This window comes from Coregonus clupeaformis, chromosome 1 (genome assembly GCF_020615455.1).
Source record: "Coregonus clupeaformis isolate EN_2021a chromosome 1, ASM2061545v1, whole genome shotgun sequence".
NCBI lineage: Eukaryota > Metazoa > Chordata > Actinopteri > Salmoniformes > Salmonidae > Coregonus > Coregonus clupeaformis.
In genome coordinates, this window is record NC_059192.1 from 13,395,876 (window position 1) to 13,414,048 (window position 18,173).

Sequence of the window (18,173 nt, forward strand, 5' to 3'; positions counted from 1 at the left end):
CAGCTTCGGAGGAAGTCGTCTCCTCCGCATGCCGAAACCAGTCATCCACCACAGGAGCTTCGGTCTGGCTCTGATGCCACGGTGCCAGAACCAGCTGATAACCTAAAACACATTGAAATGGCGATAGCTTAGTGGAGGAGTGGCAGAGAGAATTCTGGGCATATTCGGCACATGGCAAGAACACTGACCACTCCCCCAGCAGGAACCTACCCACATCTTGATTCACCCATTCCACCTACCCATTAGACTCGGGGTGAAACCCAGAGGTCAGGCTGACCGAGACCCCCAGACGTTCCATGAACGCCTTTTAGACCCTGGATGTGAACTGGTAGGGATAGGCGCTGGATGTGAACATTATTTAACTGGGGACTCTGGTCAGACACTATGTCCTCTGGCACCCCGTAGTGCCAGAAGACATGAGTAAACAGGGCCTCCACAGTCAGCAGGGCCGTCGGGAGACCGGGCAGAGGAAGGAGGCGGCAGGCTTTTGAAAAGCGGTCCACAACGACCAGGATGGTGGTGTTATCCTGAGAGAGGGGAAGATCATTGAGAAAGTCAATACACAGGTGGGACCATGGCCGTTGTGGAACTGGTAAGGGCTGTAACTTACCCACTGGGAGGTGCCTAGGTGCCTTGCTCTGGGCGCACACCGAGCAGGAGGAGACACCCTCACGTCCTTAGCCAAGGTAGGCCACCAGTACTTTCCAGTCAGGCAGCGCACTCTACGGCCGATACCTGGGTGACCAGAGGGGAGGGACGTGTGTGCCCAATAGATTAGATGGTCACGGACAAGGGACGGCACGGACTGCAGCCCAGCTGGACACTGATGTGGAGATGGCTCTGCGCGTAACGCCCACTCTATGTCCGCGTCCATCGCCCATACTACCGGCGCCTCAATGCAGGAAGCCGGGAGTATGGGGGTGTTGTCTCTGGGTCTCTCCTCTGTGTCGTACAGCCGTGACAGTGCATCTGCCTTCACGTTCTTCATACCCGGGATGTAGGACAGTGTAAAATCAAACCGGGTGAAGAATAGGGCCCATTTTGCCTGGCGAGGGTTCAGCCTCCTCGATGCCCGGATACACTTCAGGTTACGGTGGTCCGTCCAGACGAGGAAAGGGTGTTTCGCCCCCTCGAGCCAGTGCCTCCACACGGTTAGGTCTCTGACAACAGCCAACAGCTCCCGAAGAAGGCACAGGGGTGGAGCAAGGGTAGCGCGCCCGAGCGTTAAGATAGGCCAGCGCCTATCCCTACCTCGGACGCATCCACCTCCACTACAAACGGTAGTGATGGATCGGGGTGAGCCAGTACCGGGGCTGAGTTGAACAGAACCCTCAGGTTACTTAAGGCCCTCACAGCCTCAGCAGACCAGCGGAGCTGGGACAGCCCACCCTTCAACAGAGATGTGATGGGAGCTGCGACCTTGCCAAAGCCCCGGATGAACCTCCGATAGTAGTTGGCAAAGCCAATAAAGCACTGCACCTCCTTTACCGTGGTTGGAGTCGGCCAATTACGCACGGCTGTAATGCGATCTCCCTCCATTTCCACACCTGAGGTGGTAATGCGGTATCCGAGGAAGGAGACGGACTGTTGGAAAAACAGACCCTTTTCTGCCTTGTCATAAAGGTCATGTTCCAATAGTCGGCCCAGCACTTTGCGAACCAGCGACACATGCTCGGCACGCATAGCGGAATACACCAGAATGTCATTGATGTAGACCACTACACTGCGACCAAGCATGTCCCGAAACACCTCGTTCACAAAGGACTGGAAGAAGGATGGAGCATTCATCAAACCATACGCCATCACCAGGTATTCGTAATGCCCCGTGGTTGTGCTGAATGCTGTCTTCCACTCGTCTACTCGGACACGCACCAGGTTGTACACACTCCGGAGATCTAATTTTGTGAAGAAGCATGCCTCATGCATTGACTCGATAACCGATGGAATGAGGGGTAGAGGATAACTATAACATATTGTCCCCTTGTTCAGTGCTCGGTAATCAATGGATAGGGGAACCAATGTAATGCCTAGACTATGTGCAAATGACCTGTCCATAAAGTTCCCAGCTGCGCCTGAATCGACCAGCGCCTTACAATGGAGAACTACTGTGTAATCAGGAAAGTGGATGTGTAGGGTGCAGTGCGCAGCAGAGGGCTCTGAACGAGTGTGGGTGTTCGATACCTGGGTTGACGCGAGAGTACCCTGCCTGCCGCCTCCAGACCCAAAAGAACGCAGACGACAGTGTGCATCAGAATGTCCTCTCGTGCCACAAGAGTGACACTGGCGCTGTCGTTTTCCACTCTCCCGGATTGCCGCTCCACCCAGCTCCATCATCTCGGAACAACGTGGTGTCCCGGCAGGCTAGCTACCTTCAGACGTCCTCTCGTAGATGGCACCGGAAGTGGTCGATGAGGGCCCGCTCGTTCCACCCGGACCCAGCCGCTACAGTACGAAACTTCATGGCGAGTCCTGCACAGTCCTCATCCCCTGCCTCAGGTGGACCAGCCGCTACCTTCAGGCGGGTGACCGAAGATGGCCCAAAAGAGGCAAGCGAACTCCCTGTAGTTGCCCAACGCGGCTCCTCCTTCACTCCAGACCGCGTTGGCCCACTCCAGGCAGGAGACAAGGGCGGACACCTTCTCCCGTTCCGATGGAGCCGGGCTGATGTTCGAGAGGTGTAACTCCAGTTGTAGGAGGAATCCCTGGCAGAGGGCAGCTGTCCCGTCGAAATCCCGTGGTCGGATATATGAATCCCTCTGGGTGCTGGGGTGTGGGTGGCTCGATCCGGTCACTCAGCTGGTCCCGAAAGATCGGGTCCTCTCCTCTCCAGGCGTTGGACGACTTGGAGAACCAGATCCATCGCTTCTCCCAAGCTGGCCAGCATCGAATGCTCCTGGACCCGTGCCACGACTCCGGGCATGTGCTCCTCTCCTGCTGACTCCATGTCTTGGGTGTGTGATTCTGTGATGAGGTGATGTTGAAGGAGTCAGGCTGTCACACCCTGGCTCTGGGACTCTATTTGTTGAGCCAGGGTGTGTTTATTCTATGTGTTCTGTTTCTATGTTGGGTGTTCTAGGTTGTGTTTTTCTATGTTGGCCTGAGTGACTCCCAATCAGAGGCAACGAGTGTCAGCTGTTTGCTGGTTGTCTCTGATTGGGAGCCATATTTAAACTGTTGGTTTTCCTTTGTGTTTTGTGGGTTCTTGTTTCAAGTTGGTTGTGTTTTACCGTGTACTGTCACGTTACCGTCTTTTGTTGTTTTCATCACGTTTCGCTAATAAACGAGTATGTTTGCCTGCAACGCTGCGCCTTGGTCTACTCCTTACCCTGACGTCCGTGACAGAAGAACCCACCATACCAGGAACAAGCAGCGTGTCCAGGAACAGGCAGCCTGGACGTGGGAGCAGCGTCGGAGGGTCGAGAGGCAACCCCAAAAAAATTTTTAGGGGGGGGCACACGGCAGGGGCGACTGGGCAGCAGGAGGCTGCCACAGGGCGATTAGGTGAGGAGGCCACCAGGTTAAGGGGGCTACTGGCGAAGAGGGAGCAGGAGTTAGTGTTGCAGAGGATGGAGCTATTAGAGGCGATTAGGGAAAGGGTGAGAAGGGAGGCACGGCGAGAGGAACTCGGTAGGCAGCTGAGGGAGCGGAGGGTTATGATGAAACCCAGTCCCGCTCCTCACACCAAGCAAGTGGTGTGCGTCACCAGTCCGGTCTGGCCCGTTCCTGCTTCCCGCACTAAGTGTACGGTGCACGTCGCCAGCCCGGCCCGGCTCGTTCCTGCTTCCCGCACTAAGGGTACGGTGCGCGTCGCCAGCCCAGCCCGGCCTGTTCCTGCCTCTCGCACCAAGCCTACGATGTGCGTCGCCAGCCCGGCCCGGCCTGTTCCTGCCCCTCGCACTAAGCCTACGGTGTGCGTCGCCAGCCCAGCCCGGCCTGTCCCTGCTCCACGCACCAAGCCTACGGGGTGCGTCGCCAGCCCAGCCCGGCCTGTTCCTGCTCCACGCACCAAGCCTACGGTGTGCGTCGCCAGTCCAGCCCGGCCTGTTCCTGCTCCACGCACCAAGCCTACGGGGTGTGTCGCCAGCCCAGTCCGGCCTGTCCCTGCTCCACGCACCAAGCCTACGGTGTGCGTCGCCAGCCCAGCCCGGCCTGTCCCTGCTCCACGCACCAAGCCTACGGGGTGCGTCGCCAGCCCAGCCCGGCCTGTCCCTGCTCCACGCACCAAGCCTACGGGGTGCGTCGCCAGCCCAGCCCGGCCTGTCCCTGCTCCACGCACCAAGCCTACGGGGTGCGTCGCCAGCCCAGCCCGGCCTGTCCCTGCTCCACGCACCAAACCTACGGTGTGCGTCGCCAGCCCGGCCCGGCCTGTTCCTGCCACTCGCACCAAGCCAGGGGTGCGAGTCGCCAGCCCGGCCCGGCCTGTTCCTGCCACTCGCACCAAGCCAGGGGTGCGAGTCGTCAGCCTGGTCCAGAACGTTCCTGCTACTCGCACCAAGCCAGGGGTGCGAGTCGTCAGCCTGGTCCAGCCCGTTCCTGCTACTCGCACCAAGCCAGGGGAGCGAGTCGTCAGTCCGGTGAGGCCCGTTCCGGTTCCACGCACCAAGCCAGGGGTGCGAGTCGTCAGTCCGGTGAGCCCGTTTCCGGCTCCACGCACCAAGCCAGGGGTGCGAGTCGTCAGTCCGGTGAGGCCCGTTCGGCTCACGCACCAAGCCAGGGGTGCGAGTGCGTCAGTCCGTGAGGCCCGTTCGGCTCCACGCACAAAGCCAGGGGTGCGAGTCGTCAGCCCGGTCCGGCCAGTTGCTACTCCACGCACCAAGCCAGGGGTGCGCATTGTCAGGCCGGTCCGGTCCATTCCTGCTCCACGCACCAAGCCAGGGGTGTGTATCGTCAGCCCGGTTCGGCCAGGTGCTACTCCACGCACCAAGCCAGGGGTGCGCATCGTCAGCCCGGTCCGGTCCGTTCCTGCTCCACGCACCAAGCCAGGGGCGCGTGTCGTCAGTCCGGCTCCGGCCAGCGGGGCTAGACCGGACCAGGGGCGCTATGGGGGGTTGATTGGAGGGTGGTGGGCAAGGCCGGAGCCAGAACCGCCGCCGAGGAGGTATGCCCACCCAGCCCTCCCCTGTTTAGCTCTTATTGAGGCGCGGTCGCAGTCCGCGCCTTTAGGGGGGGTACTGTCACACCCTGGCTCTGGGACTCTATTTGTTGAGCCAGGGTGTGTTTATTCTATGTGTTCTGTATCTATGTTGGGTGTTCTAGGTTGTGTTTTTCTATGTTGGCCTGAGTGACTCCCAATCAGAGGCAACGAGTGTCAGCTGTTTGCTGGTTGTCTCTGATTGGGAGCCATATTTAAACTGTCGGTTTTCCTTTGTGTTTTGTGGGTTCTTGTTTCAAGTTGGTTGTGTTTTACCGTGTACTGTCACGTTACCGTCTTTTGTTGTTTTCATCACGTTTCGCTAATAAACGAGTATGTTTGCCTGCAACGCTGCGCCTTGGTCTACTCCTTACCCTGACGTTCGTGACACAGGCGCAGGAAGGAAAATCACAGAATAACAGGCTTTATTCCTCAACCACAGAGTTACGCAGTAACGAGTAAAAAAAATCCAGTGCGCAAAACAGGCGCACTGGAAAATACAAGGCACACAGGGAAATATCCCGGTGATACAAAATACAAGGAGCTCCACCGAGCTTCACTACTCTCCACAATAAACAATCACACACAAAGACAAGGGGGCAGAGGGAACACTTATACAGGTACTGATGAGGTGTGTGTAATAAACAGGTGTGAACCAGGTGTGTGTAATAAACAAGACAAAACCAATGGAATGATGAGATGAGGAGAGGCAGTGGCTAGAAGGCCGGTGACGACGAACAAGGAGAGGAGGCAGCTTCGGAGGAAGTCGTGACAGTGTGTGTGTGTGTGTGTCGTGTATGTCTAATCTGTGTGTCTCATCTACTGTGTGTGTGTGTGCGTGTGTGTGTGTGTGTGTTTTCTTCCAGGTTTCCCCCTGTGAGTGAGAAGTCTAAGGTGGGGAAGGTGGTCGGGGTCATACTGGCTGCGGCTGTCAATCAAACTATCATCTACTCCATAGTGGAGGGCAACGAGGGAGGTGAGTAGTAATAGACTATAACCTACACTGTACCTTTGACCTAGTTCCAGAGGTCATGTTGTCATTTTCTATACAGCAGTGATAGTCCCACTCGTTTATTCTGACACACTATAAACAACATGAAGTAGTAAGGACCCTCAGAGGTCACTCACAGAGCCATACATACAGCAATATACACCTCAATACGGCTCTATATGGCTCTATACACCTCTATACGGCTCTATATGGCTCTATACACCTCAATACGGCTCTATACACCTCTATACGGCTCTATACGGCTCTATACACCTCAAAACAGCTATATACACCTCTATATGGCTCTATACACCTCAAAACAGCTATATACACCTCTATATGGCTCTATACACCTCTATACGGCTCTATATGGCTCTATACACCTCAATACGGCTCTATACACCTCTATACGGCTCTATACGGCTCTATGCAGCTTTATACACCTCTATACGGCTCAATACGCCTCTATACGCCTCTATACACCTCTATACGGCTCTATACACCTCTATACGGACCTATACGCCTGTATACGGCGCTATACACCTCTATGCGGCTCTATACACCTCTATACATCTCTATACAGCTCTATACACCTCTATATGGCTCTATACAGCTCTATAAACCTCTATACAGCTCTATATGGCTCTATACAGCTCTATACGGCTCTATACACCTCTATGCAGCTCTATACACCTCTATACAGCTCTAAACACCTATATACACCTCTATACGCCTCTATACACCTCTATAAACCTCTATACAGCTCTATATGGCTCTACACAGCTCTATACAGCTCTATAAACCTCTATGCGGATCTATACACCTCTATACAGCTCTATACACCTCTACAAACCTCTATACACCTCTATATGGCTCTATACAGCTCTATAAACCCATATGCGGCTCTATACCTCTCTATATGGCTCTATACACCTCTATAAACCTCTATGCGGCTCTATACACCTCTATACAGCTCTAAACACCTCTATACACCTCTATACAACTCTATACGGCTCTGTACACATCTATACGCCTCTATACACCTCTATATGGCTCTATACTGCTCTATAAACATCTATACACCTCTATATGGCTCTATACAAATCTATAAACCTCTATACGGCTCTATAAACCTCTATACAGCTCTAAACACCTCTATACATCTCTATACGCCTCTATACACCCCTATATGGCTCTATACAGCTCTATAAACATCTATACACCTCTATATAGCTCTATACAGCTCTATAAACCTCTATACACCTCTATATGGCTCTATACAGCTCTATAAACCTCTATACACCTCTATATGGCTCTATGCAGCTCTATACGGATCTATACGGCTCTATACACCTCAATACGGCTCTGTACACCTCTATATGGCTCTATACACCTCTATACACCTCTATATGGCTCTATACAGCTCTATAAACCTATATGCGGCTCTATACACCTCTATATGGCTCTATACACCTCTATAAACCTCTATGCGGCTCTGTACACCTCTATACAGCTCTAAACACCTCTATACACCTATATACACCTCTATACACCTCTATATGGCTCTATACAGCTCTATAAACATCTATACACCTCTATATGGCTCTATACAGCTCTATACAGCTCTATAAACCTCTATACGGCTCTATACACCTCTATACGGCTCTATACTGCTCAATACGCCTCTATACGGCTCTATGCAGCTCTATACGGCTCTATACGGCTCTATACACCTCAATACGGTTCTATACACCTCTATATGGCTCTATACACCTCTATACACCTCTATATGGCTCTATACGGCTCTATACACCTCTATACACCTCTATACGGCGCTATACACCTCAATACGGCTCTATACACCTCTATACACCTCTATACGGCGCTATACACCTCAATACGGCTTTATACACCTCTATACGGCTCTATACGGCTCTATGCAGCTTTATACACCTCTATACAGCTCAATACGCATCTATACACCTCTATACACCTCTATACGGCTCTATACACCTTTATACGGCTCTGTACACCTCTATACGCTTCTATACACCTCTATACAGCTCTATTCGGCTCTATACGGCTCTATACACCTCTATGCGGCTCTATACACCTCTATATGGCTCTATACGCCTCTATACATCTCTATACAGCTCTATAAACATATATACACCTCTATATGGCTCTATACAGCTATATAAACCTATATACAGCTCTATATGGCTCTATACAGCTCTATACAACTCTATAAACCTCTATGCGGCTCTATACACCTCTATACAGCTCTATACACCTCTATAAACCTCTATACACCTCTATACGCCTCTATACACCTCTATATGGTTCTATACACTTCTATACGCCTCTATACACCTCTATATGGCTCTATACAGCTCTATAAACATCTATACACCTCTATATGGCTCTATACAGCTCTATAAACCTCTATACGGCTCTATACATCTCTATACAGCTCTAAACTATAAAAAATCAAAATGTATGCACTCACTAACTGTAAGTCGCTCTGGATAAGAGCGTCTGCTAAATGACTAAAATGTAAATGTAAATACCTCTATACACCTCTATACACCCCTATATGGCTCTATACAGCTCTATAAACCTCTATACACCTCTATACACCTCTATACGGCGCTATACACCTCTATATGGCTCTATACGCCTCTATACACCTCTATACGGCTCTATACACCTCTATACGGCTCTATACACCTCTATACGGCTCTATACGCCTCTATACACCTCTATACAGCTCTATGCGGCTCTATATACCTCTATACAGCTCTATACACCTCTATATGGCTCTATACAGCTCTATAACACTCTATACACCTCTATATGGCTCTATACAGCTCTATACTGCTCTATACACCTCTATATGACTCTATACAGCTCTATAAACATCTATACACCTCTATATGGCTCTATACAGCTCTATAACCCGCTATAAACCTCTATATGGCTCTATACACCTCTATACACCTCTATATACCTCTATAAACCTCTATACACCTCTATATGGCTATATACAGCTCTATACGGCTCTATACGGCTCTATAAACCTCTATAAACCTCTATACACCTCTATATGGCTCTATACAGCTCTATACTGCTCTATACACCTCTATATGACTCTATATAGCTCTATAAACATATATACACCTCTATATGGCTCTATACAGCTCTATAACCCTCTATACACCTCTATATGGCTCTATACAGCTCTATAAACCTCTATATGGCTCTATACACCTCTATACAGCTCTATACACCTCTATACACCTATATACAGCTCTATAAACCTCTATACACCTCTATATGGCTCTATACACCTCTATACAGCTCTATATACCTCTATAAACCTCTATAAACCTATATACACCTCTATAAACCTCCATACAGCTCTATAAACCTCTATACACCTCTATATGGCTCTAGTCAGTCATCTGCCCTGAGAAAGCATCCTTTTTTTGGCCCTAAATCTACCAAAGTGTGTGTGTATATGTGTGTGCCCCAGTCATGACAGAGTTACTGTCATGAAAAAGCGCCCTGAGGGATGATTAGACCTGTACATCCTCCCATCGTTCCTCACTGTGATTAAAACCTGGGCTCCTGCCTCTCAGAGTGTGAAAAGATCCAATTGCATCCCCATACTGAGCCTCGCATTCAACTACATCTGGAGCGTTTAGTCATCTGAAGACAAAGGGAGTTGGCTTCGCTTTTAACTCTCATTAGATTCAATGAAGAAGCACCAGGAAGATTCACTGGTTTATGGCATACTGGGAGGACATAATTGTAGGTCTGAAAATAAGGGGGAGTGAGATGAGTGCTAGCTATGCTCTTCGGTGCATTCCTGCTGTGCATGTACATCAATTATGCCTTACACAAAATCAATCAGTGACTAAGTGATTTTCCAGTCTAGTGTCATTTCTTTCTGGTGTCGTGCCTCAACACGTGACACCACACACAGTGGGATTTGGGGAGGTGAACGACCTTGTCATTCTACCCAAGGATTGATACAGTATGAAATGATATGGAGCTGACTCTTAACTGTATTCTGTTGATCGGTATGTTTTTGACTATGTTTTCGTCCTCTCGCAGGTGTGTTCAGGCTCAACAACAACACCGGGGTGATCTCTACAGTCAAGCTGCTGGACCATGAGACCAACGCCAGCTACAGCCTCAGAGTAGAGGCTGACTCCATGGGGGTGGTCGAGTCCAATCTCCGAGCGCCCTCCAAGAGTAAGCCTGCCTGCCATTCAAACTGTCACTTAGAAAATGGCAACCTGTTTTCTTATATAGTGCATTACTTTTGACCAGGGCTAAAAGCCTTCTGTAGCTTCTGAGATAATGGCCTCAGAGAGACTTAAAAACGGAAGGCAATGGTTGGCCCAAAAGCCTTTTACAACCTTATTTTAGACGGAGTAATTGAAATTCACATTCTTATTTCTGCCGTCTCTCTGTTTGTCTCTCTTGTAACAGAAATGTGGCATTTGCCTGTAAATTATTTCCCATCTTTGCTTTTTCCAAAATACTTAAAAGCACGCCTCATCCTTTCACGATATTTTGCTTTCTGAGTAGTCAAATTCATGCTGAGTTGCGGAGGAGGAGGAGGAGTAGGAGGAGGAGACATTTTGATTTAGCAGTTACTGGTAAATGTGGCAGATAAAAAATAAAAAAATGTATCCTTTCTTGACAATCTCATCATGTCTCCTCAATATGCAGAAACAATCACTCAAATCAATTTGATTACAATAACACTGTCATCCTCTTATGTCTAAATGCCAACTTAGTCGATTCTAGAATAAAAGAGGCTTGTAGAGATTTGATTAGGCCAGTGATCACTGTTGTATGTTATGCCCAGATTACAATTAGAATTACATTCAGCATTTTTTTCTCTACTCAAACTCAATTGACTACTATACCCAGGCCACTCACTGTGTGTTATTCAAGCTGGGGGGAGCAGGCCTGGTAGCTATATTTGAGATGTGGTGGAAGTTTCATCATGGGGGGGGCTATTGATGTTGTTTGATTCATTCCGCTGGAGGGAGGTAGCGTGTTAAATGGCTGCTCTCGAGCAGAGAGTGGATGGGTACTCCCCACTGCGTTTGGCTATGTAGGTGACCATCATCACTGTATTATGAAGACACTTGGTTGAATTGATTCGAGCCACATCACTGATTATGCAGGGGTGTGTGTGTGTGTGTGTGTGTGCACAGTGATGTGGCTCGAATCAATTCAACCAAGTGTCTTCATAATACAGTGATGAGCATGTGTGTGTGTGTGAGAGCGTGCAAGCATGCAAAAAGTGTCAAAAAAAAGTAGGCCATTACCACTTTAAGAATAATACAAGATTTAGACTCTGCCATTGCATTGATAATCAAATTATTATTACATTCTAAAATATGTGATTTTTGTGTCCATGAAAACTGTTTCACCCCATAACATAAGGATGCACGAAATGTTAAGTAGTTACACTGCATTTCTGAGATCTCTACACAAAAAACTGTCCGACAGCTAGATTCAGGATTCTTACAGGGTTCAAATTCAATGTCTAATTTAACTGATTAATGCTTAATATATGACATAACAACAACTTACACTGCCATAAATGCAAGGAGAAAAAGGAAATGTTTTATTTCACACTATTTTGGACAAATCCATCAACACTCCAACCATGAGAACATTGGATGCTGCTGAGGGGAGGACAGCTCATAATAATGGCTGGAACGGAGCTATTGGGATGGCATCTAACACCTGGAAACCATGTGTTTGAGGTATTTGACACCATTCCACTGATTCTGGTCCAGTCATTACCACAAGCCCGTCCTCCCCAATTAAGGTGCCACCAGCCTCCTGTGCATGAGAAAGGGTTAAACAAAGGGTTTTAAATCAAGTCGTGAATTGTATTGAATATAGCTATGTTCCCCTGGTAGTCTGTCCTCCTGGTCTGTCCCCCTGGTCTATCTTCCTGGTCTTTCCCCCTGGTCTGTCCTCCTAGTCTGTCCCCTTGGTCTGTCCTCCTAGTCTGTCCCCTTGGTCTGTCCTCCTAGTCTGTCCCCCTGGTCTGTCCTCCTAGTCTGTCCTCTTGGTCTGTCCTCCTAGTCTGTCCCCCTGGTCTGTCCCCCTGGTCTGTCCTCCTGGTCTGTCCCCCTGGTCTGTCCCCCTAGTCTGTCCTCTTGGTCTGTCCTCCTAGTCTGTCCCCCTGGTCTGTCCCCCTGGTCTGTCCTCCTGGTCTGTCCCTCTGGTCTGTCCCCCTGGTCTGTCCTCCTAGTCTGTCCTCCTGGTCTGTCCCCCTGGTCTATCTTCCTGGTCTTTCCCCCTGATCTGTCCCCCTGTTCTGTCCTCCTGGTCTGTCCTCCTGGTCTGTCCCCCTGGTCTGTCCCCCTAGTCTGTCCTCCTAGTCTGTCCTCCTGGTCTGTCCCCCTGGTCTGTCTTCCTAGTCTGTCCTCCTGGTCTGTCCCCCTGGTCTATCTTCCTGGTCTTTCCCCCTGATCTGTCCCCCTGTTCTGTCCTCCTGGTCTGTCCTCCTGGTCTGTCCCCCTGGTCTGTCCCCCTAGTCTGTCCTCCTAGTCTGTCCTCCTGGTCTGTCCCCCTGGTCTGTCTTCCTGGTCTTTCCCCCTGGTCTGTCCCCCTGTTCTGTCCCCCTGGTCTGTCTGTCCTGGTCTGTCTATCCTGGTCTGTCCCCCTGGTCTGTCCCCCTGGTCTGTCCCCTTGGTCTGTCTTCCTGGTCTGTCCCCTTGGTCTGTCTTCTTGGTCTGTCCCCAGGTCTGTCCCCCTGGTCAGCCCCAGAGCATTTTGTCAGATGATGTATGGCATTTTATTTGGCGGGTCCCTCTGCGTATTTGTAGCCCTTCAGGATGTGGCCTGGCATTTTACTATGAGCAATGACAAACCGCAATGCAGTGTTGTACTATTTTAGTCAAACGTCTAAATCAGTGTATTGGCAGTGTATTGTAGACTTTGTATTTTGTATATGATGCACATTTGGCTATTTAGAGCTCTAGTTTTCTATTTAATCCAAATGAGATTCAAATTTGTCTTTGGGGTCATCTTTACATATTTTGTTCTTGCTCCTCTGTTTGCAGCCAACACAGCGAGGGTGTTCATTGATGTTCTGGATGAGAATGATCACCCTCCTGTCTTTACCAAACCCTTGTACCTGGGAGGAGTGGCCGAGGACGCCAAGACATTCACTTCTGTACTACAAGTCCAGGTACACCCAGCTCCTTTCAAACACAAAGTGGACCACTTCTAGATAGTGCAATTGGTGTCTAAAGAGGACAACTAATTCGTTTCTAAAAATTGAACTTTTCTAAAATGGAACGATCAAACTACGATCACTCCTCCTTACGATGCAACCAGCCAAAGGTACAAAAAGGTTTAACGCCCACAAATGTGTCTGGTTGAACTATTATCTGTGTTTGCATTTGAAATGCAGTGTTTTGTAGTTGTAATCTTTGACACGTGTGCTGATAATGCCTGACTAGCTGGAGGATCTTTGACCTGTGTTGATAATGCCTGACTAGCTGGAGGATCTTTGACCTGTGTTGATAATGCATGACTAGCTGGAGGATCAACCATCTCAGACTTTCAGACACCTCTGACAATACTTAGAATGCTAAGGCCGTAGAGGCTCGCAGATAACATCTCCACACATCTGTCAATAGCATGCTGCAAAGTCCTGTGTGAAAGGGAATTATCCCCTGTGTGCACCGGGGTGTGTAGTTGTCAGTTTTTCACACCATTGTAGCTAAAGCCTGTTGGGAGTGTGCTCAGACTGAGACTGTGGGTGGGTGGGTGGGTGTGTGTGTGTGGGTGTGTGTGTGGGTATCTGTGGGTGGGTGTGGGTGGGTGGGTGTGGGTGTGTGTGGTTGGGTGGGTGGGTGTGGGAGTGTGGGTCATTTGCATTTATTTTTTATTTTTTTTTGGGGGGGGGGTCGAAGTGAGGAGGGGGGTTATTGCTCCATTCGACTGTTGTTGCTCCAGTCAGGCTAGGGTAGAACACACAGTCACAAACAGGTTTGCCAGGAGCCTCTAAAAAGAGCTAATCCTTTAGACCAGGAGGTAATGGAATTACTGGGTCAAAGATTTACTGAACTGACATCAAATCAAATCAAATGTTATTTGCCACATACGCCAAATACAACAGGTGTAGAAATTACAGTGAAATGCTTACTTACAAGCCCTTAACCAACAATGCATTTTTTTAAGAAAAAAAAAGGGGAAAAAATGGTTAAGTAACAAAATTAAAGCAAATAACTAAAGAGCAGCAGTAAAATAATATAACAGTAGGGAGGCTATATACAGGGGGGTACCGGTGCAGAGTCAATGTGCGGGGGCACCGGCTAGTCGAGGTAATTTAGGTAATATGTACATGTGGGTAGAGTTAAAGTGACTATGCATAAATAATAAACAGAGTAGCAGCAGCGTAAAAGAGGGGGTGGGGGTGGGGGGTCAGTGCAAATAGTCTGGGTAGCCATGATTAGCTTTTCATGAGTCTAATGGCTTGGGGGTAAAAGCAGTTGAGAAGCCTTTTGGACCTAGACTTGGCGCTCCAGTACCGCTTTCCGTATGGTAGCAGAGAGAAAAGTCTATGACTAGGGTGGCTGGAGTCTTTGACAATTTTGAGGGCCTTCCTCTGAGTGGTATAGAGGTCCTGGATGGCAGGAAGCTTGGCCCCAGTGATGTACTGGGCCGTACGCACTACCCTCTGTAGTGCCTTGCGGTCGGAGGCCGAGTAGTTGCCATACCAGGCGGTGATGCAACCAGTCACGATGCTCTCGATGGTGCAGCTGTATAACTTTTTGAGGATCTGAGGACCCATGCCAAATCTTTTCAGTCTCCTGAGGGGGAATAGGCTTTGTCGTGCCCTCTTATCGACTGTCTTGGTGTGTTTGGACTATGATAGTTCGTTGGTGATGTGGACACCAAGGAACTTGAAGCTCTCAACCTGTTCCACTACAGCCCCAACGATGAGAATGGGGGCGTGCTCAGTCCTCTTTTTTTTCCTGTAGTCCACAATCATCTCCAATCATCTCCTTTGTCCAATCACATCTCGTAACGGTAACATTCAACTTCTCAGGTATTTCACTCACAGTCAGGTTCAAAATCTTCATCTATAGTATTCATGCCTATTCCCTGTTGCTTTACTAATAGGAAATTCATTGCAGATCTGAATATGGATCTCTGTAAAAGCCGCGCAGCATCCCCAAGATTAGGCTAATCTACTTTTAAATCCTTCTTTAAACAGGAGCGTCGGCACTGTAGAAATAAATAATAATTTGTCTTCTGAGTGACACACATTGTCTGTGATTGATCTCATAATCAGTACATTTGAACACAAAACAAGTCGCACTTGATGGAATGTGTTTGTGTCCCTGTTACAGAGAGGAAAGCGGAATATCTGCAAATAACACATCCAATTTCACAGCAAATCAGCCTCAAATCAGAACCACAGCTTCAAACAAGTTGGGGTGGCTTTCATAACACAGTCAACAGCCTTCTTCTCGCTCTAATGCTTGGTGCAGTCTTTGTGTCACATGTTCACACTGCATTCATACACTGGTGTCTTCATTCCTGGTCTGGTCTGGTCTCATCAATAACTAACCCAGGGGGTGAATTCTGTTACCAGAGAACCTTTACATATACAGTATATAGTGTGAGATGCAAATGGGTTGCAGAATATTGAAAATATCTCATTAGTGTGAATGACTTCGGCGGGGCAGGGCACATTGCTGTCTCTGCTCCTTAACACTCAGTCTCAGTCGTAAAAAAAATAGGTCTAATAAATCAATGTCACTGCAAAGCAACAAGGCAACCTGTGAAATCAGCTGCGTCCCTGTTAAAGAGAGAGTGGCTCGCAGCTCGAAGACTCCACCTACAGCAAGAATTGAGAACTACAACCTCTCCAAACGATAAAACAAATCTGTGCCCTTTGAATTTTCAATGGATGAGCTGGTTGGTATCTTGATGTTATGTTGTTGTTCTTGTTGTTGACGCTGCTGTGTTTGAACCTCTTGAATGCTTTGACTCTCTCTGTGTGTGTGTGTGTGTGTGTGTGTGTGTGTGTGTGTGTGTGTGTGTGTGTGTGTGTGTGTGTGTGTGTGTGTGTGTGTGTGTGTGTGTGTGTGTGTGTGTGTGTGTGCGTGCGTGTGGCGTGCGTGCGTGCGTGTCTCTGTCTCAGGCCCTGGACAAGGACACAGGGAATTACAGCTCCATGCAGTACAGGCTCGTTATCCCCCCCACCACCAATGGCAAGGACGGCTTTGTCATCGAGCCCTACACCGGTGTCATCAAGACTGCCATTATGTACAGGAACATGCGCCGGTCTTACTTCAAGTTCGAAGTGGTCGCCACTGACAATTACGGCGAGGGGGGACTGAGTAGCAAGGCAGAGGTGGTGGTGAGTGTTTTTCCTGTTCCCATAGAATTGAATGGAGATGCCCATTCTAGTAACTATAGTTCTATGGCTGTGCACTTTCCTCCGTGAAAAGCCATTGGTCTGGTCTATGAGTCTTTGTTCATTGCTCAGTTCAAGTTCCATCAGTCCCGCCTAGTTTTTCATACTCCATGCCAGCTATGAACAATTCTAGCTTGTGGACCTTTAAGTGTGTGTCAATACCTTCACCACCCATGTTTACACTGGCACGACATACCTCTCCTCTCCTCCCAAAATACACATTCAAAGCTTCACATAGGAATTGCATTTGTAAAAAGACACAGTAGCGATACTCCAGCTAATCAGCGATCTGTGTCCGGTGCCAGCCTTGTGGTAGGTAGGCTAGCTATCCCTGAGAGAGTAGATGAATATGTGTTCCTTCCGTGCTGGCCGCTTCCCAGCTTGTTGCAAATTGAACTGTCCCAGGGCATATGGGAACCATTGATTAAACATTACAGCCTTGTCCTGCCCATTCTTCTCTTGGCCAATGAAACAAGGGGCTGGCTGGGCCAGAGCCCTGCCTGAACGAGAGGAGCCACACTGTGGCTAAATTAATCTAATTCCAACGGGAAGCTTCATTTCATGGGGACTGCATAAAGGAACCTTCCCGCCAAACTACAGGGAGAGGTCCTGTCTGGTTTAGCCTGCTGTCCAAAATTAAAGTTAGGGAGGGGATGGAAAAATAGATGCTGGTTTTGTGTCTGTCACGTTGATGATTTGATTGAATTCTGTTTCCCAGGTATCCGTGGTGAATCTGTTGGATATGCAGGTGGTGGTCTCCAATGTTGCTCCTACAGTGGTGGAACAGAACAAGGATAAGCTCCTCGGGTAATGTAGAAGATATCTAATCTATTATAATTCAATTAAGAAGGATATCGCATCCGTCTTTTAACATTCAAGTCGTGACTGAACTTGATATGCAAGTGACTCACTTTAGCAACATTTACAATTGGCCCTTTCCCAGGCTTGCAGGTGTTTGAGGGGGCTGCATGATTCAGAGTTGATTTGATCGTCGCCTTCTACCGAGATGAAAATGTGTCCCGCTGTTTGATGGCTGCTCAAATTAAAGTGTCAGGCGACGCGAGCCTTCCTTCAGTCTTCATTCGAGCCTCTCCCCACCTGCCTCTTCAGTTCTATCGGAGCTCTGTCATACACTTCACACAGCCACTCCCCAATGGTTCCCTCCTTGTCTTGAGCTTACTGCTTAGCTATTGGCATTGTGAACATCAGTAGAAGTCTAACTTCTCTCTGAAGCTAAATTGCAAAAGAGGAAAAGTGCCAGTGGCTCCTTAGCTGTCTCCTGTTCCTCTGGGGGTGGGGTGTTAGTCTGCACGTGTGAATTCCAGCATATCTGTGTGAGCTCGCGTGTATTGGCTGTACTGCTACTGTACACCTGTCCATCACCCAACGTATCCTCCTACTGACACAGTCAACCAGTATCAGTCCTCCTGATGGACTTTCTCTGACTGGGTCTCCACTTTCGCTCCCAGAGCTACGGCCCCAGCTGTGGAGCCACCTAGTTTATCAGTGTTGTCCCCCTACCAAGGGGAGACACATCCACCTGGTCTCAGTTCTGTCATCCTCTTTGGCAT

At 48.9% G+C, this 18,173-nt stretch overlaps 1 protein-coding gene across 2 annotated transcripts in view; it reads left to right on the plus strand.

Moving 5' to 3' along the window:
* LOC121532223 (protocadherin-15-like) overlaps nt 1-18,173 on the plus strand; it is a 216,720-nt gene that overhangs the window by 170,881 nt on the left and 27,666 nt on the right. For both annotated transcript variants that reach the window (XM_045206129.1, XM_045206161.1), the window contains exons 25-29: nt 5,998-6,107; nt 10,242-10,382; nt 13,229-13,356; nt 16,327-16,545; nt 17,321-17,409. In XM_045206129.1, the coding sequence (XP_045062064.1) occupies nt 5,998-6,107; nt 10,242-10,382; nt 13,229-13,356; nt 16,327-16,545; nt 17,321-17,409 (687 nt within the window). The remainder of the gene's footprint in view (nt 1-5,997; nt 6,108-10,241; nt 10,383-13,228; nt 13,357-16,326; nt 16,546-17,320; nt 17,410-18,173) is intronic.